At 54.7% G+C, this 22,213-nt stretch overlaps 5 protein-coding genes across 5 annotated transcripts; 3 read left to right on the top strand and 2 right to left on the bottom strand.

The window, feature by feature from the left end:
• Positions 1-2,023: 2,023 nt before the first annotated feature.
• On the top strand, positions 2,024-4,565 carry N0V89_012152 (uncharacterized protein; the record flags this gene model as incomplete). The annotated part of the gene is made up of 2 exons (XM_056220875.1): positions 2,024-2,239; positions 2,289-4,565. The coding sequence occupies 2 exons, from the start codon at positions 2,024-2,026 to the stop codon at positions 4,563-4,565; spliced, it is 2,493 nt and encodes an 830-aa protein (XP_056064862.1).
• Positions 4,566-6,451: 1,886 nt separating this feature from the next.
• N0V89_012151 (uncharacterized protein) lies at positions 6,452-6,944 on the bottom strand (the record flags this gene model as incomplete). Its single annotated transcript, XM_056220874.1, has 2 exons — positions 6,452-6,749; positions 6,799-6,944. 2 exons carry the CDS (start codon positions 6,942-6,944, stop codon positions 6,452-6,454), a joined length of 444 nt encoding a protein of 147 aa, XP_056064861.1.
• Positions 6,945-7,946: 1,002 nt separating this feature from the next.
• Positions 7,947-9,971, top strand: MSM1 (methionyl-tRNA synthetase; the record flags this gene model as incomplete). The annotated part of the gene is made up of 6 exons (XM_056220873.1): positions 7,947-8,142; positions 8,201-8,316; positions 8,369-8,527; positions 8,580-8,711; positions 8,764-9,612; positions 9,663-9,971. The coding sequence occupies 6 exons, from the start codon at positions 7,947-7,949 to the stop codon at positions 9,969-9,971; spliced, it is 1,761 nt and encodes a 586-aa protein (XP_056064860.1).
• A 611-nt stretch (positions 9,972-10,582) lies between these two features.
• Positions 10,583-14,008, top strand: N0V89_012149 (uncharacterized protein; the record flags this gene model as incomplete). Its single annotated transcript, XM_056220872.1, has 10 exons — positions 10,583-10,699; positions 10,781-11,092; positions 11,144-11,350; positions 11,400-11,697; positions 11,906-12,141; positions 12,191-12,908; positions 12,960-13,141; positions 13,186-13,366; positions 13,425-13,475; positions 13,542-14,008. The coding sequence occupies 10 exons, from the start codon at positions 10,583-10,585 to the stop codon at positions 14,006-14,008; spliced, it is 2,769 nt and encodes a 922-aa protein (XP_056064859.1).
• Positions 14,009-15,724: 1,716 nt separating this feature from the next.
• BEM3 (Rho GTPase activating protein) lies at positions 15,725-19,779 on the bottom strand (the record flags this gene model as incomplete). Its single annotated transcript, XM_056220871.1, has 2 exons — positions 15,725-16,503; positions 16,554-19,779. 2 exons carry the CDS (start codon positions 19,777-19,779, stop codon positions 15,725-15,727), a joined length of 4,005 nt encoding a protein of 1,334 aa, XP_056064858.1.
• Between the last annotated feature and the right edge of the window lie 2,434 nt (positions 19,780-22,213).

Below are 22,213 nucleotides of genomic sequence, written 5' to 3'. Positions count from 1 at the left end.
TTTGCGCGGGATTGCAGCATGAGTGGTACGAGCCATGTCGACGCAGACGAATTTTGCATGACAAGCTTTAGATTAACCCCGCGTCCTATCCAATCGTAGGGCTTATCAACCGTGTGACAAGGACCGCGAAGGCAGGGGCCACGTCGGTTGGATTTCGTGCATCCGTTTCCCTCTGATGCCACCCGCGATGGCCTATTCGGGGCAATTAGCTGAGAATAAAAGTCCCATAATTAGCCCGCCTGGGATGGGGTCTTGGACGGCTGCACTGTTTTCCCGTTCGGACGTGTGCGGCATGCGATTGGGTACCGAGAGCTGCAGTCAATACTTGGTGGCCCCGCGAATGGACCTCTTGTAGCAGGTACTTGGCTGGCTCTCCTACGCGTAGGAAGCTCACCTGACAGCGCGCATCTTGCGCTGGGCATCGCGGTATCCGCTACCAGCCGCGATCCTGTCTGGCAGTCGCTGCTACGGGCGAAGGATGTGGTTCCTGTCTGATAGGCGCTGCTACTGGCGCAGGATGTAATTCCTTTCACTCCTGGCTGGCAAATGCGACGATGCGGAAGGCTCGAGCAGTGGCAGGGCTTCTCCGCACAAACTGTTGAGGCCCGAACAAGCAGGCCGTCCGCTTCGTCGAGGACGCAACGTTCAAGTCATGCATGGCAGGCTAACGGCTGGCGTGCGGACGTTGGAGGCCATGTACACGGCCTGATTCGCCTCTGGCACCCACATCTCGACGAGTCCATGGCACGAGATACTACCAGCGCTCGAGCCCGCATCGAGGACCGGTCATGTGAGCCCCGGGTTGGCGCTCTTCTGGACAGCTGTTGGCTCGCAGGCAGACGACGGTGCGACGAGGCTCGCCCAAGTGTCGCACCGGCATCCCTTGGGGCGACGAGACGACGGTAGCCGGAAGAGCGGTCTGAGGAGGCTCCCGACACGCGAGCGAGCGCGGTCACGCTGGCGCTGAACGAGATGAGTCAAGGTTGCACGGCGGACGACGTGTTTTATGTGGGTTCTACGACGAGAAGCAGTCGTGGGCTTCGGGCAGCCCATGACGGAATCGGCGGCCGTGGCCCGCGTGGCGTGCAGTGCCGTCGGCAGCGTCGAGGGCCTCTCCCGCGCAACCCTGCGACAGTGCGATACAACATGTTCCAATATTTGATCGGTGCAGGGTGGCTGGCGATGCTGGTCGCCCGCGGGCAGTGGCTCTCGCGGCAGGAGGAAACTCGGCCATCCACGTCGCCGCCTCGTCGCCGGGGCTTGGGCTGTGGTGCGAGATTGGGCGCCACCGCCCCCCGGCCCAGGACCTCAGAAGATGCGTGCCTGCCGGCCGCGTGGGCGAGGGCTGCTCCGCACTGCGCCGCACGCGGCCGTCGTCGCATGCGAACGAGCTGGCGGTGACAAGCCAGATCTGCGGTGAGAGGAGCGGTCGTACCTACACGCGCCGATCGCTGGTACACGGACGGGCACCAAGCTCGCGAGCCGAAGCGACGACGGAGCGCTCCTCGAGCCCTGTCCCTGGCCCTTCCGCGGTGCTATTAGGCCGCCGCCGCCGCCCGAAACGGTGCGATTAGCTGCATTTCGCAGACGCTCCTCAGCGAATCGCGCCCGCCAGCCCTCTCAACGTCCCTGTGTAAGCGCCCATTTCACCTCGCTGCATGTCGGCGGGAACCCTTCGCGCCCCCATTGGCCCGCCGTCCCAGGCCCTGCCCGCGCCGCGAGGCCCTCACTGGATGGAAGAAGCCAGCACTTGTGCTGTCTCTGCAGCACCATATCCACCACGTCGAACCGTCGTCTCCCCCTCCAAGACCACCTCAGGGAGCTTCTACATTAAGTCTACCAAGTCCCCTCCACCCGTAGGGCCTTCTCCGATCCTCGACAGCTGTGCCCCATTCCTGCGCATGCCATGGTTGCATTATCCACCCGGAGCCCCAGATAGAGCCCACCAGAGCACAGTCCTACGACAGTGACCTTGTGCACTATCAATCATCGCCATGGTATGCAAATCTCCCCAGAGCCCCCTATGCACGTCTGTCTGACTCTCATCCAGCCGGCCATGACGCCCATCACCCCGCTGGAACCCAGCGAGATGTTCGAGCGCGGCAAATCGCAATCGCTCTTCATCGGCCCCGTCTCTGCGCGGACCTCGCTGGAGCGACCAGTCTCCCACATCAGCGAAACATACACCGACATTGAAGACGATTCGAGTGATTTCGAGGAGTATAGCCTCCGCTCTTCTGTAAGTTGTGCCTTCTAATCTTGTCTAAACGCACGTTAACAGCCAGCAGAACGACAACCGCAAGAGCCAGACCACAATCTCCACATTCGAAGAGGTACAAACACCAAGAGACGAAATTCGGCCCCAGTTCGCGGAATGGTACCTTCCCAAGTCCGTAGAGGGTCCAAGAGGCCCTCATCTGTTTCGATCTTCCCAGTCCTCGGGCGATTTTGATTTCGCTCTGCAGCTGTCCCCTCTGTTTCCCAAAGAGCCTCCTTCTCGCATCCAGACCTCCTTCCGAGAAGCGACTCCGGAGACGGTCGTCCCAAGAAGAGAGTACAACAATATCGCCTCGGCTGTTGCTCACCTTGATGGCGCAGAAGTACGTGCGTGGACTTCTCAAGAAGTCGCGACTTGGATGTACCAGAATGGTTTTGAAGACGATATCATCGACCGGTTCGAGGCTCATGACATCACGGGAGCAGTCTTACTCGACCTACAGTTCGATGATCTGAAGGAGCTCGAGATCCAATCTTTTGGTAAACGCCACGAGTTGTGGAATCAAATCGATTCGCTGCGGACATCCGAGGGGCTTATTTCACCCGTGGCTGCAGTACCGACTCCCTTCGAAGACACTGAGCGACCCTGCACAGGAGCAAGGCAGAGATCAAAGAGCAAGAACAGGGAGCGACGCCATCGCGACAAGTCTCGGGGTGTCGAATGCGACGGCGAGGATGCGAAGACGCCCATTACCCCAGGAGGTGGCCGCAGACGAAGGGGTCGACGACACCGCAACGCCGGTGACGACATCATCACACCAGCTGAGTCCGTTTCCATTGTGGCCATTGAGCAGCTACTGCCAAAGCCTCATAAATGCGCCAAGGGCGAGCGGTGTGCCAAATGGAGGAAACAGCAGAGACAACTTGCGAGACTCCAGGAAGAGCACGGCTTCCCAATCTCACCTGAGAACGGAGGGCACATATTCATTGCTGGAGATCCCGGCAATGCAGATACTGCAGCTCGGGCAGTTGACGATGTCTACCGTCCGACTTCAGATGCCATTCCGTCTGTTGTAGCATCTTCCGATCTGCTTGGACCCGGCCAGCTGCCCGAGTTCGACTTGAAGGAAGATGCACTGCGGGAGCTAACGTCGCGCGATCCGCAAGACAACGTACGTCAGTTCCTTACCCTGCAAGGTGTTCAACAGCCATACGCCACAGCCACGCCTATCGAGGCTCCTCCGACACCACCGGTGGACATGTTCCCCCCTCGCCCGTCAACCGTACAACCTTATCACTATTACCAGCATCGTTCAGCTTTCTCAGCATCTACATCAGCACATACGTCTACTTCGTTCGACCTTCCCAATCCCGCCCTCCATCCTCCAGAATTCACCCCTGGCCCCCACTTCAATCTGAAGACCCTCCCTAAGCTCAGCATTCCGCCTCCTCGCTCCATGTCTGCGGGGCCTCAATGTAACGCTCCTCGTAGCGCTGTTCATGCTAGTCCCCAGGTAGCACCAGATACCGCTTTCTCGCCATGCAGGACAGCATCCCCAGGTGGCGTCTACCGATTTGGCACGCCTTTCTCCGAGATGGATGCTCCAGTGACAGCGGTTCCAGCAGGGCCTGTTTCACGTGATACAAGCCAATCGGTGCCACCCAACATGCAGTACAGGGACCCGGTGCAGCGAGCCGGGTCACGAGTCGACTGGCGCCGGCCCTCATTGCCTCTCCCGGCGCTCAACGAAGACCAAGTGTTCAGCCCAACAGGTCCGCCCGACGGGGACTCTGACACCTTGAATGAGACGCAGTTCTCCGGTGAAGACAGCCCAGCGTATGATCCCGCTTTGACCGCGAAAGGCCCTTTCAAGGGAGGGTTCGTCTACAACGGCGTGAATCACTATGGCTGGATGAAGAAGCGGCGCACCAAGTTGCTCCGCCATGAGTGGCAGGACCACCATTTTCGTCTGCAGGGCACAACGCTTGCCATGCATGCGAACGAGCTCCCCTCGTCGTCCGCACTGCAGACAATCGACGTGGACGACTACGCTGTCGCTTGCTCGTCGCTTGCGTCGAACAAGCTTTCTGCCAAACTCCGTGCGTTGAAGCTCACCTCTGGGCACAAGGACAAGAATGGCGCTCCCGCTGCCTTCGAATTCCAGCTCGTGCCCACGGCGCCCGGCATGGGCGAGATCAGAAAGGTGCTGCCCAGTGGCAAAGTACACCATTTTGCCGTCACGTCGCGCGACGGCCGCATTGACTGGATGCGCGAGCTCATGCTGGCGAAAGCGCTAAAGGCCAAAAGTGACGGCTACGCTGTCGTTATCAACGGTGCTGCTGTCTAGATCGCCCTGCAAAGCCCCCCAAAAAGACGCGCGAAGCATTCCCAATGTTTTCTCCTTATCTTCTTCTATAATTTGCTTTCTGCGAGCGTGTTAGCGATCGTCTATTTCTGCTCTTACGACATCAATACCCCATTACTTCTCTACCTTCGCGGAAAACTGTCGACTTTTTTTATACCCCTGCGATCGTTTTCTTTGAAGCTCGTTCGCATTCTCCTCTCTGTCATTTTCGTAATAGCATGACTTGAATCCATTCATACTTTAAGACTAGGGCTGGGCCGCGAGGTTCATTGGAGGAGCATGCGATTCATTTTGGTTTGGGAGCGCACGAGCATTGGGCTTCCTATCTAGTGCGAACCGCCTTTGAGCACAGGTCTGCACGTGGGAGGAGGGAGGGTGCTAGGTAGCTGGCTATGAAATGAAATGAAATGACATGACATGAAACGAAGATTGAACACTGCAGTTGGTGTGCGACTTCGCTTGCCCGGAAAGGGGCCCAATCTGTGCTCTTCGCCTTACACTAGGTGTCACCGTGTGAACGTGTAAACGGGCTTTGGTCTGAGAGATAGCATTGCTGGTATGGTGCAGCATGGGACAACGTGTTTTAGTGCGTTACGTGCTGTGGCGTGCGCTCGTCTTCAATGGCTCGCTTGGGTTGGAACGAATGCCTTCGAGGTGGCAAGAGCTATATGGTGCTATGTCATGCTGTTTATCTCATGCTACGCTCTGACGATGCCGTGGGTGAAGATCACGGTGAGCTTTCGGTGCCCATGGCGGGATCCGACGGGTTCACTCAGATCGATTGGAGCCGGATCTGGGGTGTCCTGCTTTAGGCGAGAACACTGTGCAGGACAATAAGCGCTGCACATCCCTGTGGTGGCCAGTTCGGCAATGGCAGGCCGATGGCCTCACTACTCATAGATAGGGGTGATCTTGGTGATCGAGCCTATGGAGCTGTCCAATAGATGCGGCCACAGCACGCAAGGTTGCGGCGCAGGTGCAGTAGGCAGTAATAGGGGGATTCTTAGTCGATTCTCCTCATATGGGTTTAGGGAGCGAATGAAGTAGTGTCTCTAGTGCGCGAGTTGAACTCGTGCTAAGCGTGAGCAGTCTACATAGCGTAAGTATCTACGTTAATGGGTTCAATTACCTCTTAATTCCACTTATCTACTTACTACAATAACTTCTATTTTCGAGGCTCTCTGTACAGGTAAACCTTGCCCGCTCCCTGCATGCACATTGAGCGAACGTGAGATACCATAGGTAGAGTGCGTTGATAGTAGTTCCCGGATACTCTCGCCCAAGCTCATGCTGTCCGAAAACCTACCTGCTCAAGGCCCCTCTCAAGAGTGACCCACTAGATGTAATGTGTTCGGTGTGCTGGACGAGAAAGAAGCTCACGAGATACACGGCGTGTCGACGAAGTTGTCAATGATGCACATCAAGTTTAGAAATAATGCAATCTCGTTGGGATCCAATTGAAGACCAGAATCAACAGTAGGAAGCACGTGAACAGTCCAAAATTTGAATCCCCTTGATTTATTGACCAATAAGGTTGTATTCAGTAATAATAGCAAAAGACTAGCTTTGTTTCCCGTCAAACTCAATCACTGCGGTGCGTTGCTGTGATAACGTGTGGGAACCAGTCTGCTCACGTACCCCTCGAACGGCGAAAGGACGTACAGCGAGCCAATGTGCAAGAATAATAATTTCCGCAAAACTTTCTCAATATATACAAGCATGTTGTTGTTCGAGTAGCAGCAGGTTCCAGAAGTCGATGAAGGCGTTCCGATAGCGTCGAGTGTCAGCAGAAGTGAATTTAGAATGGAAAGTCGCCGAAAGTTGGTCCACCCCGTTCCGACCCGAATCAAAGGCTCACACGAGATGCTCTACTTAGAGCAAGGCATACCGGGAAAGCGGCAGTTTGGGTCAGCCTCTGGCTCGGGTTCACGCTTGACAATGGGTTCAGGAACGGCTTCAGCACTGCGCGAGCATGGCATGCCCGGGAAACGGCAGTTGGGGTCGGCCTCAGGGTCGGCCTCCGGCTCAGCTACACGCTTCACAATGGGTTCAGGAACGGCCTCAGCACTGCGCGAGCAGGGCATGCCCGGGAAGCGGCAGTTAGGGTCGGCCTCAGGGTCAGCCTCTGGCGCGGCTTCACGCTTGCCAATGGGTTGACCGGGGAGCCTGTACCTATTAGCGATCTGCCCACTATATCGTACTGCACATTGCTTACCTGCGGAAACCAGAGTGCCAGGCAGGGTCAGCCTCAGCACTGCGTGAGCATGGCATGCCTGGGAAGCGGCAGTTCGGGTCCGGGAGGGCCGCACCGTAGACGGCAGTGCCAAGGATAGCGGCAGCAATGGCGGTGGTGAACTTCATGGTGATGACTGTGGATTGAATGAGCGGTGTATTTGAAGAAGCGTCGACTTGCGAAGGACTAGAGTTGATGTCGATGCCAGGTTTGAGATGCTTGGAGCCATTGAGTATTTATGTTTTCGAGGAGACTTCGCTTGCATTGAATACTTGACTGTAGTCTAACCTGTTACATGAAGTGATAGAGAGCCGATAAAGATCAATAAAGAGCAGGTAGACATGCAGGGTAGAATAAGGCGGCAAGTTTGTTGCACGTGGCCCATGCTCCTATTGATGCTTCTATTGAGACCCTATTGAGAGTTTACAATCGCTGGTAGCTGACGGATTCTCTTGAACAAACATTCTAGGCCATCTAGGCCACTTTCCTCGGCCGCCGCAGCTTCTCATGGAGGCTGACCATTCAGTAGATCCGAGTGGTCGCCGCCAACAAGGAAATGTGTGGCATGCCATGAGCATTGGTTAGGATGGTACGATGGCGTCGAAGGTGATGAGAGCTTAGTGAAGGTAAAGAGTGGAGGGTTACCGTTTTAGGGCCTGAATAGACTTTAGATAGGTTAAGTCTTGGCGGCGAGAAAGCCGCCATCCGCCAAATCCATCCCGACAGCTTGGGTGAAAGATCCTCGATGGGACCGCTATTGTGATCTGTGAGGTCGAGAGCTTGACGGTAGGGTTCGGGCAAGGTCAGGGCGCATACTGCACGGCGGTGTGTACGGCCACGTGAGGGTCGCCGATTGCCGCCAACTTCGCGCTCTGCAGCAAGGGCCATGGCATCCAGAGCCTTTGGATCATATTCTATCTCTTTCTCGATACGTCTTGGTTCACCGCGCCTCGAGTGTGCAGGAGTCAAGCATATGTAGGTGAACGTGTGGGAAGTCGAGCCATGCAGCGTGAGTCAGCAACGCTAGTCCGTCCTCAGATCACGTGCGCACGTATTTTCCGGGGCCGGGGACGCTCGTCCCGGAAAGCTCAAGCTCGAGGATTCGAGTGCGCGAGACACAGAGTGGAAGAATGCGCGCCCGCTTCGTCAATACGACGGCGCCTGCGCTTCACAGCGTCTGGACGCGGCCGTCTCGCCCACGGCTGTGGACATGCAGCTCCTGCTCCCGCCTGGCGCGAAGCACGCCCAATCGACCGCTCGCGTTACAGTCGGCTCCCGACCAAAAGCCATACTACATCACCACACCCATCTTCTACGTCAATGCTGGTTCGCATGCTCCCTCGTACACCGCGTAGCGCGGAGGGCGGCTAACACTGTCCAACAGCCCCCCACGTCGGCCACCTCTACACGCTGGTGCTCACCGACATCCTCAAGCGATGGCGGGTGCTCAAGGGAGAGAAGGCCCTCATGTGTACGGGGACGGATGAGCACGGCTTGAAGGTCGGTCGCTTCTGCGCGCGCTTCTGTGTCTCTAGGTGTTGACAGCCAGCAGGTCCAGCGCGCGTCCGCGAAAGCTGGCATCGAGCCCAAGCTGTTCTGCGACAAGGGCGCCGCCATCTTCAAAGAACTTGCCGCGAAGGCCCTCATCTCCAACGACCACTTCGTGCGTACGACAGACTCGGACCACAAGGACGCCGTCGCATATGCATGGGTACGCGCCAATGCATGCTCCCGCTGCCCGCAGACAGGCTGATGGTTAGCAGTTCTTGCTTCAAGAGAAGGGTCTTATATACACCAAGAAGCATGAAGGATGGTATTCTGTGTCCGACGAGGCCTTTTATCCGCAATCGGTAGTGCAGCCGTACCTCGATCCGCCAACTGGCCGGAAGATCATGGTACGTACTCTTGTTAGACCTTTGTGTGCGCTATGTGCTAACTCCATGCAAGACGTCGGTCGAGACTGGTAGTGAAGTCGAGTGGTCTTCGGAAGAGAATTACCACTTCCGCCTCTCCGAGTTCCGTGAACCACTTCTACAGTTCTACGGAGAGAATCCAGAGTGGATCACACCCGCACATCGGATGAAAGATGTCGTGCAAGCCGTCGAATCGGGTCTAGAGGATTTGTCCATCTCGCGCCCCTCAGAGCGACTTACGTGGGGTATTCGCGTTCCCCAGGACAACTCGCAAACCATATATGTCTGGCTCGATGCGCTCATGAACTACGTTACCAAAGCCGGTTACCCGTGGGCTCCTGGTCGGGACAATGCTGGTGGCTGGCCAGCTGACTGCCATGTCATTGGCAAAGACATTGTCCGTTTTCACTGCATCTACTGGCCTGCGTTTCTGATGGCCCTCGGCCTTCCACTCCCGAAGAAGATACTAACCCACGCGCATTGGACTCTGGGAGGATCGAAGATGTCCAAGTCTACCGGACGAGTCGTTGATCCCTTTCTTGCTTTAGATCGGTTTGGTCCAGATGTGATGCGTTACTACCTAGCGCACGATGGCGGTATCCAAGACGATGGCAATTACGATAACGTTCAGATCATCAAGCTGTACAACAACTTTTTATGGGCTCAGGTCGGCAATCTCGTGTCACGCATCACACGAGGGAAGAAATGGAGCGTACGAGGCGCAATTGAACGCATAGGCCCTTTGCCTGCTTCGGAGTGGGCCGAGGGTCCAGGCTCCCGTTTCTACAACACTTTGTCAACGTTTCCATTGAACATCGCAGAGTCGCTCGATGCACATGATCCTCGTCGCGCGGTTCGCCTCATTGCGGACCTCATCAGATCAGTAAGTCTTACATGTGTGTCCTGTTGCCGTGGCTGTCTAACAGTCTTCAGTCGAACCAGTATTTCCAGATGTCCGAGCCGTGGAAAAAGATTCTCGAATACGGTCCTGGTGAACCGGGTGAAGAGGTTGATAGAATCGTGTACCTAGCCACAGAAGCTTTGCGCATGGCCGGTATTCTCCTACAGCCGTACATGCCGAACAAGGCGAAGACTATGCTCGATCAGCTAGGCGTAGACGATACACGGCGCACCTTCGAATATTGCGCAGTCGGACGCGATCTACATTATGGAACGCCGAAGATCGACTTGGGCGTGAAGTATACAGGCGCGCTGTTTCCGCCTTTGCCAAGCGAAGAGTAGGCAGATTCATCATTTCCATAATCTTGTACCAGACACGACCTGTAAAATAAGCAACGGTGCTTTGCTTAGGCGCTTGTATTATCAAATGTATATTGGTGGGGATGATTGGCCTCTTGTTGTTCAGTTCAATCACCCCCATAAGGAGTATAACGTATTTTCGCCTCTGGCTGATCGAATGCGAGCAAGTGTCATAAGTGCTGAAGTGTCGCCATTGTCAAGCTCCGTTGATGGTTGTGCGTCCTCAAGCCGGAAGAGCACACACCACCCACCTGCACTTGAAGCCCGTCCTTCCCCCCAACGTAAAGCCAGTAGCGCAGATTCGGGGGGACATGGGACTACAACAGTGCACATAGAAATACTGTGGTTACCTAGATATTGCCATGGACACGCTGCGTCGCTGCTGTTGCTTCCGCTCGTTCTCGGCGAGGAAGGCGCAACCGCGTGCGCTCGCGACCAGTTGCCCCACCGCGCGCTTCTCATGCTCTTCGCTCAACCCACATACCACCTCTCGGCCACAATAGCTCGGCATCTTGTATTACTATTATCCTTGCCAATTTTATCGTTCGCTACCTGCACTCTGCGTATGTACGCCAAAGGGCTGCACAACCGCCATGGCCTTCAACTGGGATAAATTTTGCAAGGCGCAGCGCGACAATCCGAGACCAAAATTCGCCCTCGATGCGGTCGGCAAGCTCCTTAAGAAAAGGCCGGACGACCCATATCTCCTGGTAAGTTATGTTGGAATGGTCCCGATGTGTCGTTTTGATATACCTGAGAAGAGCACACCATCAGAAAGCTGACCCGTGCAGACATGGAAAGCTTCCACTTTGCTCAAATTTGATGGTCGCGCAGATGAGGCCCTGTCCATATTGATCAGTATCTGTCAACGCCAGCCTCCGATTACTGACCCCAACCTACTTCCATTCATCTATAACCGTATCCTGAACGCTTCGCGGCAATCGGATCCGAACTGCTTAACTCTATCCTCGGTCGGTGCAGAAGGTCTGAAAGCATGGCAAAACGCAGCCAAGGCTCTTCCAAACCGAAAAGCGAAGCTAAAGCTGTGGTCCGACCTGTTCGTTGTTTCTATGAAAGACGAATGCTGGGAAGATGTTCGATGGGTATGTCGACCGTGACACAATCCACATGACTGGGCTACTGACGTGCTGCAGGCGACTATGCAAGCGAACAAGGAGAGTCCCGAATCCAAATCCCGGAAAGCCATATACTATTCTTTAATCCTGGCAAATCAGCTAGGTGGCGAAAGGAGAGCCGAAAAAGCCAAAGAAGCAGACAAAGTTGATCCGAGCGCTCATATTCAACTAACCATCGCCCTTAGACAGATGTCAGAGGCCTATGGTAATTCGTCAAAGCCCACGGTGAGACACGCTCTCCAGTCTCCGTGAGCACATGTTGACCCTCAAATAGGATGATGTTATTCAGGTCGCGAGCATGAGTGATCTGCGTTTCATGGCTGCAATTTACGAACGCCAGAATCGCTGCGCGGAATTGTTCCAGCTTTGGGATAATCCAACTCCCACAGTGCAGAGGATCATTGACGGCGCGTCCTGGGATTTTGCATTGCTCCGTATAGAAGTTGCCCATCGACAGAATGAATGGCAGCACGTCGAAACGATGTGCTATCGACTCATCGACATGATTTGGCAGTCTGGCAATCCAATAACTGGTGATCCGTCTGCAGTCCAGGCTAAGATGTTCAATATATGTACGATGTGTTGGACAATGTGGAAAAGTCTGCTCGATGCAACTTCCCATCTCTATTCAGAGGCAGAGTAAGTGACGAAGATATTGTGTATTCAATTCGGAAGACGGCCCGCTGACTAGTATTAGAGGCAAGAAGAAGATTGAGAAGATATACTCCGGGATCTGGAAATCTCTTCCCCCACGGGAACAGCGGACGTACAGAGCTATAGGTCTAACGCAGTTGTCCTTGGAGTCTTACCTCGGCTATCCAACGCTCAGCACCATCACGCAATTTTACTTTGAATGCTTTCGCAATCCTAGTTGTTTCAAAGATCTCCACCGCTTCGTGGCTCTCCTGTCAGTTGAAGAACAAAGACAGTTCCAGGCCACAATCAGCGAGCACGCTCAGACTCTAGGCAAAAATGTCAGAGGAAGAGAAGAGGGAGCATCGGAGGAAGACACCAAGGTAAGACATTCGATCCACCCATCTCCATATTACTAACCACTTCATACAGAATAATATCCGGGTGTGGCACGAAGCTGAGACGACAGTCTTGAAATTCGACCTTCTAATGATAGTATCGCTACCTGTAAAGCCTGATCCGGTGATTCTTGAAAGTTTCGTCGAAAATGCGCTTAGGCTTTGGCGTCTCCAACTGGCAGCAGAGGGGACTGATGCGATGTGTGGCTCCGACACTTTGTCTGTAGCAGTCGAAGCCCTCATATACTTGTTTGAGGCCACCTCACTCTCACAGTATCTCTACCAAGCCGCAGTACTTGCACGATACGCTCTGTCGCTTGATAGACAACAGCACAGTAGGAGCGTTGCTTTACTCTCTACGCGACTTCATCTGAAACTCGGCTTGGGTACCTTTGCATTTGAGCATTACGGCCGCGTACAAATCAAAGAGATGCTGCATGATAATGTCGCCTGGATAGCACTGTCGCGAATCTCCCAGTCTCATCCGTTCGGTGCGAGTGGCCCAAGAGGGTTCTCCGCTGACGATGAGTTGGAGAAGGTTATTTCGACCCTGTCGCGTATGGAAAAGAAAATCGACGATCTGCTGTACGCGGATTTGCAGCATTTCATGTATGATAAGGCTTTCGATCTCCTCGAGCTCAAACGAAAATTGCGCACGAGCTTGACAAAGCACTTCTGCATCATCGAAAGACGGCGTATTGCTCGATTGGCCGGAGCACCTGTGGACCCAACGTTGGATCTGCCCTTGCGAGGTAAGCACGTTGTTTCGCTATGTGGTTTCTTTACATCTGACCGCTCTACAGACCATGAAGATATATCGGACAATTGCCATTGGGACGCAGTTCCGGGATTGAATCACATAAGGTCAGGTGGAATCTTAAACACCCACTTTGTGTTGCCTATAACGGAGTCATGGGTGCATAACTTTCGCACACTGATCGATGTGGTGAATGGTATTGCGTTCAAGGAAGTATCTTCAGGCCATGTGAGTAAGCCCAATGATTGTCATGGTTAAATAAGTGCTTACAGAACTCGCAATGCCAGGGGGCGCCTTCCTATGTGCCGTTCATGTCAGAATACGCCAAGGAAGACGCGCTACCAGCGAACGAAGAGCAGGATAGCAGAGCTTGCCTGAATCTAACGGAATCTGGCCTGAATAACTCCTACTGGAAGCCGATCGCCTGTATACTGAAGACCATAATCCCAACAGGTACGTGGGTGCCAGGTCTGTGAGGCACCAGCACTTACTGATACCGTTTTTATTCTAGTTAAGCTTCCTGCTTGGCTGCAAATGGAGTCGCTCGTAGCAGCATTTGGACGTAAGTATATGCTGGTCTATAACGCACACTAGGAGAGATTGACTTAACACGTTTCTGTTATTGTAGGCATATTCAACCAACTGGAGATTGATACAGACGAGGTTCGTCGCCAAATTCAAGAAGCGAACAACGCCGACCTCGACTGCGCACCCAATCTTACTGAAGATGCGCTTAATGCCGTTTATGGACGCTTGGAAGTGCTACGCATCCTCGTCCAACTCCTCACCTTCATGCGACCGATTTCGAAAGCACGAACGCATGCGCTCCACAAAGAGATCACCACTGCCAACTGCGACCATCTCCAAGAATCTATATCCGAGTTCTGTCGTTTGCACAAAATTCGTATAAAAGCGATCATTGACCGGCTCAAGAAGAACGGCGTGGCGCACTTTCGGACGCAATTTCATTACAGTAAAACAGGAGCGGCGATAGCTGAGATGATAGATGATGAGACTCTGGACATCTACTCCAAAGAGTATGCTGATTCGGCCATTGAGGCATTGAATGGCGTGTTGAAGGTACAGCTGGGCTAGGAGCTCCCGATGCGCGTCTATGACATTCTCCAGTCACCTACTTTCCGTCAAATAATGGCATCATGCTGGACCGACTTCTTGAGAGACCGACCTAGGACAGACTTTCATGATGCCCCCTAGGTTCGTGTTTCGGCTACTAGAATTGCCATTTGTCTAGCGTTGAGCCAGGTTTGGGGAAACCCGTGCCAGATCGGCATAGGCAATACACAGACTGAACGTCTTTGTAATTGAAACTTGATATTTGGGGAGGATCAAGTCTCGAGGTTAAGCCAATTCATATAGATGAACGAGTGCATTGTCTCGCCTCCACCACCCCAGATATGTTCTCATCCTTAATCAAGACGATTGGTTAGCGCCGACATACACCCCGACTGTGACTACAAACACACAGATTACATTCAGCTCTTTTCGCACGACTCCAAAGTACCTTGTCTAAGCTGCACCTCATTCAAAACTTACCTCTCTCTCTCTTTCTCAATGAAATCTTTTCGCGTACAACACAACATTGACGATCGCGTCTTCACCTCCCCTTGCTTCAACCCGAGACAGAAACCAGCAAACAATCCCACGTCCACCTCCTTGTCTTCATCGACAAGAAAAAGACCAACTCGCAAGAAGTCTCCCATGACTGGTGGCGCAGTGTGTACGTTGCCTTCGACATACATGCAAAAAGTACTTAACCCCACTTTCTTAACTTACGTCGACTGCGTACCCGCGCCTCTAGGCATGTTGATCTCGGTGTGAGGCGGATATGTGTAGTTGTGCTCCCTCGCTGAGCCTGCGTGCCTGGCTACTTTAATTGCTCCAGGACATCAATGAGTTGCGTTTTAGTAGAGCCAGGCTTTTGCGGAGGTAATGGAAACGACGCCTCGAAGTTCGTGGAGGGAGAGGTGGTTTTCAACATAGAGTACGGTTGTTCGTTCTATGAGAGGAGTGTGCGCGGCAATGGGTAAGACGGAATTCTACCAGGAGCCGTGAGGACGAAAGGCGGTAGCGAGGCAGAAGCGAAGGCGAAGCTTTGAGCATGGGCGTGGAAGCGGGCTTTCCATTTCGACGAGTGTGTATGCATACATTAAGAGGAATGAATGGAATTGGGCACAAAGTGATCAGACGAGCATGCATTATATCTGTCCTAGTCGCCGGCCAACCCCCCAGTCCTCATGTCTTACAAGGCCATGCAGGCTTGCCCCACTCTTGCATGATTTCCCATCCCGACAAAAGACTAGCAAGCCACCTACGCCGCAAGTATTATGTCGCCTTTGCGACTGAAGCAAAATAGCAAAATCAATAGTGGGGGAATCTCAACGAGCGCTTGGATGCGATGAACGAAGTCTGGAGGGCGGCTCGAAGCCTCTTCAGAAAAAAAAAAAAAAAAAAAAAAGAGGCGCAAATGCCAGTGCGATAGTGTATGCAAACGTGAGGCTAGAAGCAGGCAAGCTGAATCGCCCAAAACGCCAAAAATGATCAGAACTACATGGGTGAAGAAACGTGTCCGCCCCGCCAGGTGGTATTATTCTGACTCGCGTCTACGGGTGCACGGATCCAGTCCTAGTCCCGTCATTAGAATCAAAGATTAAAAGAGGCATGAGTTGAAGGTTATGTTTGTGCGTGATGGTCCGCGTAAGGGTCGTAAATATGGAGGATTGCGTCCTTGTTCCTGATTGTAGGCGTTCGAAACGTGGTACTGTCATTGAGCAGCCGCGTGTCGAGGTTGTATCAATCGAAAGCGGTCTCCTCACGAATCAGCATGGGGTTGCCGCGGAGCTCCTCCCGGTGACGAGGCGGGTTGGAGCCGTTGGAGCCCTTCCGTTGGCCCATGCCCACGTTCATCAGAAGCATTGAACTCTCACGGCGCTTTTGCTTTTGTTCACGTGCGCTCCCAGGCTGCCTTGCGCTGTTCAGGTTCAGACTGCCATACGCGTCTGCACTTTGATATTGCTGTTCGTAGCTTGGCGAGTCATACCTGGGACGAACCGGCACAAAGCCGGTGTCGTAGCCAGCATGTTGGGCGTAATGCTGTTGCTGCTGCTGAGGTGGCTGCGGTGGCGGATAGGCTGGGGCACTACTCATAGGGAAGGCAGACGGTGGTCGCCCGTTCCATTGTTGTTGGTTGAGAGCCACTTGCGGTTGGAATGGGCTATCATTATACGCAAGAGAAGGACCGTCAGGAAACGTTTGCTGTCCAGGCGATCGAGTTTCGTCAACGGGATAACTAGTCGTGCGGACGTCTTGATGAGGAAGGCTTGTGTCCTCAACAGGCACGCCGAAAATGTCTTGATAGTCTGTCAAGAAGAATGATATGAGCGGTGCTGGAATGTTCAAAGTAGGAGCAAAAACAATTCCAACATTTCGGACAGTCATCTTGTTGACACCAGCATTCTCCACGATCTCGATCAGGAAAGAGGACATATGTCGTAAGAGTTCAAAGTTCACGCGCGGTAATCTGTGAACCAGAACGTTGAAAGCTTGTATCTTCTTCGAACGTTCATCAAGGTCTGACCAGTTGATTAGCATTATATAGATGATACGGTAGGCTTGAGCTTACCGAGGACCTTAAGAAAGTCTAGATGCAGTTCACGGGTCAAAATCGACGCGGGAAGCTCGCGCAGAAACAGCTTCAATAAAGACGCAACAGCGTGGATGTCGTAGTATTGGCCGTCCAAGAGCTTCACGTCTCCTTCGGTGTTAAAACGTTCACGGAGCGCGCGGATTACTATGTTAGAACCGCTGAGACGAAATATGCCTTCCTCGCTGCTGGCATTTTTCGCTCTCAAATATTCCAGACTACGATATACAACGGACGGAAGCGGATCGTTGAGTCCTATAGGCTGAGTGTACTCCACAGCTTCTGCCAATGGGATTCCGAACACATTGCGGTTCTGCTGGATGAGACGATCTGGCGCGCGTTGTTGATTCATGGAGGGGTCGGGTATGGGATCTGGACCACGGGGTCTCGAGCTGAAGCCAAAGATGCTGCGCTTTTTGTCTTTAGTAGCCGTTGGAACAGCTACTGGCTTGTTTCCCCAGTTCTCGAGGTTCTGAATGGGTGCGCCATTGGTTGGACCGGAGATGGAGGGGTAGTGCCGAAGGGCTTCATTTGAAAAGGATCCACTCTTTGGGGATTGACCGTGGGCATCCTTAGCTTCCCTATGGCTGGGACCACGCATTGGTGCTTCTGCGGCAATTGTATCCTCGTAGCTTAAAGCCTGCACTCTACCGGACTTATCTTGTTCAGGACTCTCCTTTCTTCCGGATCGCGATGAATCTTTCCCTTGGGTCTTGGTGAGCACCGCAGGTCTAGCGTGTGCCGGTGCTTGCCCCTCAATTGGGGAAGACTCTTCTTGCAAATCGACATGCTGCAGCAAAGCTTCGACCCACGCGTCTCTTTCCTCGTCGCTTTCTGCACAAAGAACATGACGTACCAGGCTTGACGAGTCCTTCCGCTTTGGCTCTAGAATCAGGAAAGCGTGCCGATACTGGTTGTCCTCCGAATCATCACGCCGTTGTGGAGACTGATTGGTCTGCTGTTGGGATTGTTTCCCGATCTGAGCGTTCAGGAGCTTGATGGTGCCCAGATGCGCACCACCTGCCACTTCATAATACCTGAATTCAGGACCATCGAGTACGAAGTGGCGCGCTTTCCAACCACCAAAATTCTTTCCACGCTTGGTGAGATACCCCTCTTTGACCTGTCTACCCTTGGGTGCGGGTACAGCTTGCGGAGCTGCTGGCTCAGGAGCCAGAGTGTCCCCAATTTGAGCACCCATTACATCCGTAGAGAAAAAATCGCAAACGACAAGGGCGGCCTGCTCGTTCATTGGTGTCTCTAAAATAGTGTCAAAGTATTGGTTCAGAGCCACTCTTCGTGCATCAACTCTTGCAGGCGCATGGCCGCTGAACAAGGCTCGATCTGGGAGCTTCCCAGAGAAATCACTTAACGACTTCAATTGCGCGTCTAAAGCTGGCAGGGCCACGATCGTTTTCTCCATACGCCATAGCTGCTTCCCATCGGATCGTGCATAGATTGCGAGGTGGAAAACAGGGTCCTCTTCTTGGGGTCTGGGTGCGAGAAAGCTCATACGAGAGGGTCTAAGCCGGGAAGACGACACCTTTACTTCAATGGACGGCAGGGCATTGGGGGGAAGCAATAGACCAGGGTATTGATCGGACACGAGGCCACGATGGACATGTTCTGAGCTCGATAAATCGCCCGTCTCTGGGCTTAGCTGAGCCGAAGAAGGCTTCAAGAGATCCGAGCCCAGCGTTTGTTGTTTCGCTTGAGCAGGCGCTTCCGGTCGTGCTGTTTGGGGTGACGTGTATGATTGAGGCGTGTTTGGTGGGAGCGGAACCGGTTGTCGCGGCGCCCGCGTTGCTGGTGGGGGCATTCCATTAGGGATGCTCCTTGGAGACATTGGAGGCGAAACGGGTGTCTGTTTCGGGTTTCTCGGCAATGGCGATCCAAGCGGTCTGTCTCCCGGGCGAGGACTTGTCGGTAGGCCTGGGCTCATAAGAGGCGAGGAAACAATGCTCCGCTGGGCAACCATGGAGCTATCCGAGTTGGCGGGGCTGAGAAGAGCATTGAGAGAATTGGCAGGCGGATGTCGTGGGGACAACGGAAGACCGGCTTGGAGAGGACTGAACTGTCGAGGCGATAGGCTAGCTGTTGACGGCTGCTCAGCGCCCTCTTTGGGTTCGGGGGAAGAGACTTTTGATTTGCTCTCACTTTTCTTCTTCTTCGACATGCTACGAGTTCCTTCTTCTTTTAGCGCTATGACATCCCGCATCCTGTCATCTTCCTCACGCGTCTTGCGCCTGCCTCGCTCGACGATCGGAATCTCATCTATCTCTAGAGTGTCATCGTAATCGGAGTCGTCGTGCTCCCCCGGATCTGCCTGGAGTAAGTGTGCGCTCGTCTTGACGGGTTTGGACAAGTTAAGCGGAGCCGGTGGCGCCTTTCGTAATGCTTGCGTAGGTTTCGATACTGGCGCTTCGAAACCATCTCCCCCGATCACCGGTGTTGCCTGAGTCAGGGAGAGCTGAGGCGCTTGTAGACCGCCTTCAGCGGCGGCAGAGGCTTTCCGCAGAGATGTCGTGGCTTCGGGAGACTCGGTAGGTGATTCTACGATAGGGTCACCCTCGACCAAGGCAGTACTCAGTCCAAGGCCTTTGTTGGCGATAAGAAGTGGTTTCACAGAATAATCGGTCGGGGAGTTCACTACCGAAACAGGATTAGACGAAGTGTGGGCATCCGACGAATGGGTCGGTGACTGAGCTAGCTGTGAGTCCGGGAGCAACTGAGCTGCAGACGTTTCTTGTGTAAGTGGCGATGCTTTGTGTTCGGCGGGTTTTGTTACGTTGGTGGGCTTGGCAAAGTCCTCCTGCCTCTCGCTGGGGGCCGGCGACTGGCTCTCCTCACGTTCCACGACAGAATCAAACGTGTCGGACCTTTGCGGCGCGCCGGGTATCGGTGGTACTTGGTTGGTGTAGTCTCGAAGTCTCTTCCGGTAACGGTCTTTCTCCTTCAATGTCCGCTCCAAATCCTTCTGCAGACCAATGATCATGGCCCGTTGTTTCTCGACCAGCCGCCAAAGCTGAGTGCTATGGCTGGATGCGCTCTGCTTTTCCTTCCACAAAGACATCAACGCGGCCTCGGGCGACCCCGCAGCTGCAATGAGCGCGGCGATGTCTGGTGGATTTGCAGTGCTCGCATCCTGCGATGATTTCGGGCCGTGATTCCCGTTTGCTCTCAGCGAGTGCGAGGCACTCGACATGGACGATGTGGCTGAGTCTATCGACGGGTTGCGCGGGGGTGCAGGGGGCTGTTCTGGCCGAGTTGATCGCGAGGAGGGAGGCATGGCAACGGGGGATGCTGGCGAGATGCCAGCCGAGGACTGGATGGGAGCAGAGACGTTTCGTAGCTGGGCATACGCGGAAGGTTTGGCGGGCTGGGTGCCGCCTCGAGGAGGTACTCGCGGGTCGGTGGGCGCGCTCCCCTGAGCGGGCGCTGGTGCTAATGTGTGAATATCCTCCTCCGCTATCAAGGCGTCGAGCCTGTCGCGAGGGGAGCGTGGGCCGTCGTGATAGGGCGGCGGAGACGGGAGGGAGCGTGGCGGCTGGGTCCGCGTCTCGTGCAGCCTGCCTGTGGACACTGCACGGTACGATGCACTCGCAGCGAGGCTCAGGTGCGGCGGGCTCGGTGCTGGCCGTGGGTGCTCAGGACGCGACGCGGGCAGCGAGGGCGGGAGGTGGTGGGGCGCGACTTGTCGCGGAGCGTGCGGGAGCCCTCGTGGTGGGGAGAGAGGGCGGGTTGCGAGGTGGCAGTCAGCAGCGCCGGCGTTGTCGAGAGAGTCTGCGAGTGCTCGGTGTGGTGTGCATGTCGTTGGAGCATGACCTTCGGCTGTAATGCTGGGCTTAAACAAGCCTAGCACGGCGGACCAGGATGTCGACGTCTGAAATGGGGGCCTGCCTGTCGCTAGACTGCGACTGACACAGTGGAGTGCGTCTCGCAATGTTTGCTGCGCTCCTGGGACGATTGCGTGCCGCGCATTGAGCGTCCACGCGCGGAGCCGGGCTGCGGAATGGGCGCTGGTGAATCGCACACAGCCGGCCTTTGGGTGTATGCTGCCTGGGCGTCACACAGAGCGCCGGAGTCAGGTGGCTCTGGCTTTGCAGGTGGCCGCCCACGCGAGGTGCCCAGGACAAGGATGAGGACGTGCCCGACGTGGCCAGCGAGTTTAATGACTGAGCGCGCCTTTTCCCATTCCAGCGCCCGTCCGCCGTCGAGCCAGGCCCTGTCGACGTTCGTTCCTGCATCGAGCCCTGGATCCGCTGCGCTGCTCTCGTCGTCGCCGCGCACCAAGCTGAAACGTGCCTGTGTCGATTGCGTGGGCGACAAACCCGCCTTCTGCGCGCGCCCGCAATTGGGCACGTTGCACGCCAGCCGTCGCCGTGCTGTCCATCACCGCAGCGGACCCTGGGGGCTGTCTGCTGCTGGTCGAGAGAGCCGCCGCCGTCGAGCAACACGCCCTCGTCGTGGTGCTGCCACCCCTGCTATATCAGACTGAGTAGCCCATGGAGGCAGTCCAGCGCGTCAGGCGGTGAGCCGGAAAGGAGACGTCTGATGCCCGCCTGCAACCTGATTGGCGGGGCGCAAGATGGCGGCGAGTGTTTAAAGAAATCGCAGCAGGCGGCGCGAAGCTTTTCCAAGAAGCGGACCCCGCCCTCAGATGCAGGGTGATCATCGCAAAGCCCGCATAGGCTCATTCGTTGCCGCTTGTTCTGAGTGCAATCTATCTGCCGCCCCTAGAACCAGAACCAGAGGACTGTGCGGTGCGCCAGTGTGGAGAGCGCCACACATCTTGTGTTTGAAGACGGCCTGTGCAACCACCCAGCGAGCGCGCTGTTGCAGACGGCTGATCTAGACATGGCATTGTGGAAACAAGCCTGCCCTGCATGTGCCAGATCTCGTACGATGCCCTCTGCTACTGTAATCTTGGTTGTAGAATCAGCGTACCACAACTCTCTCTCTCATGCGCGCAGCCTAGCCGCCGCTGCAGTCGCCGTGCGAGCTGCGGGATACTTCATCAAATCCAGAAGGTCAATTACCCTTTTCGGTCCGTTCACTACTGCACGCTTGCGCCAGGGGTTTGCCGAAAGCTACCTTCTATGGAATGCCGCACTCTATCTACAGGACCATGCTGTGTTGAACATCATCTCGAGTCGACCACCCGTCGTCTTCACGAAGCCTCCTACCTCCTAGAATCCGAGGTAGCATCGTGTCGGGTATCCGTATCTTCCGGCACTTCACCCGGTCTGCATTGCTGCCGAGCCTGTCACAACAGCGAGTAATTGCGATCCCCAAACCACTGCACGCCCTGCGGATTTACTATACCACAAAGACGTCTGGATCAGCTTGCATCCGAGCGATGCTCGATAATGATCCAAGCCTTCCAACTGCCAGCTTAAGTCTTGGGGAGACCAAGGCCCTCTTTGTTCCTGGCTGCAATTACACGCTGTCTTCGCCGTTTCAGTCTTGAAACAAGCCTTCGCCTTGGATACCAGCCGTGCTTATCAGCGCCTTATGGGAGTCGACATACGCCACAGTGACGGATGTAGGAACACAGTGAAGTTATCCGTTAGGGCATGATTTTCTCTAACGAACGTCCATGAACCGCCGCATTGCTGTCTTGTGAAAAAGTATTGACG

This window comes from Didymosphaeria variabile (genome assembly GCF_027946475.1).
Source record: "Didymosphaeria variabile strain IMI 356815 chromosome Unknown scaffold_10, whole genome shotgun sequence".
Classification (NCBI taxonomy): Eukaryota; Fungi; Ascomycota; class Dothideomycetes; order Pleosporales; family Didymosphaeriaceae; genus Didymosphaeria; species Didymosphaeria variabile.
The sequence above is the reverse complement of the archived record's forward strand: the minus strand, read 5'-3'. Positions and strand labels throughout refer to the sequence as shown.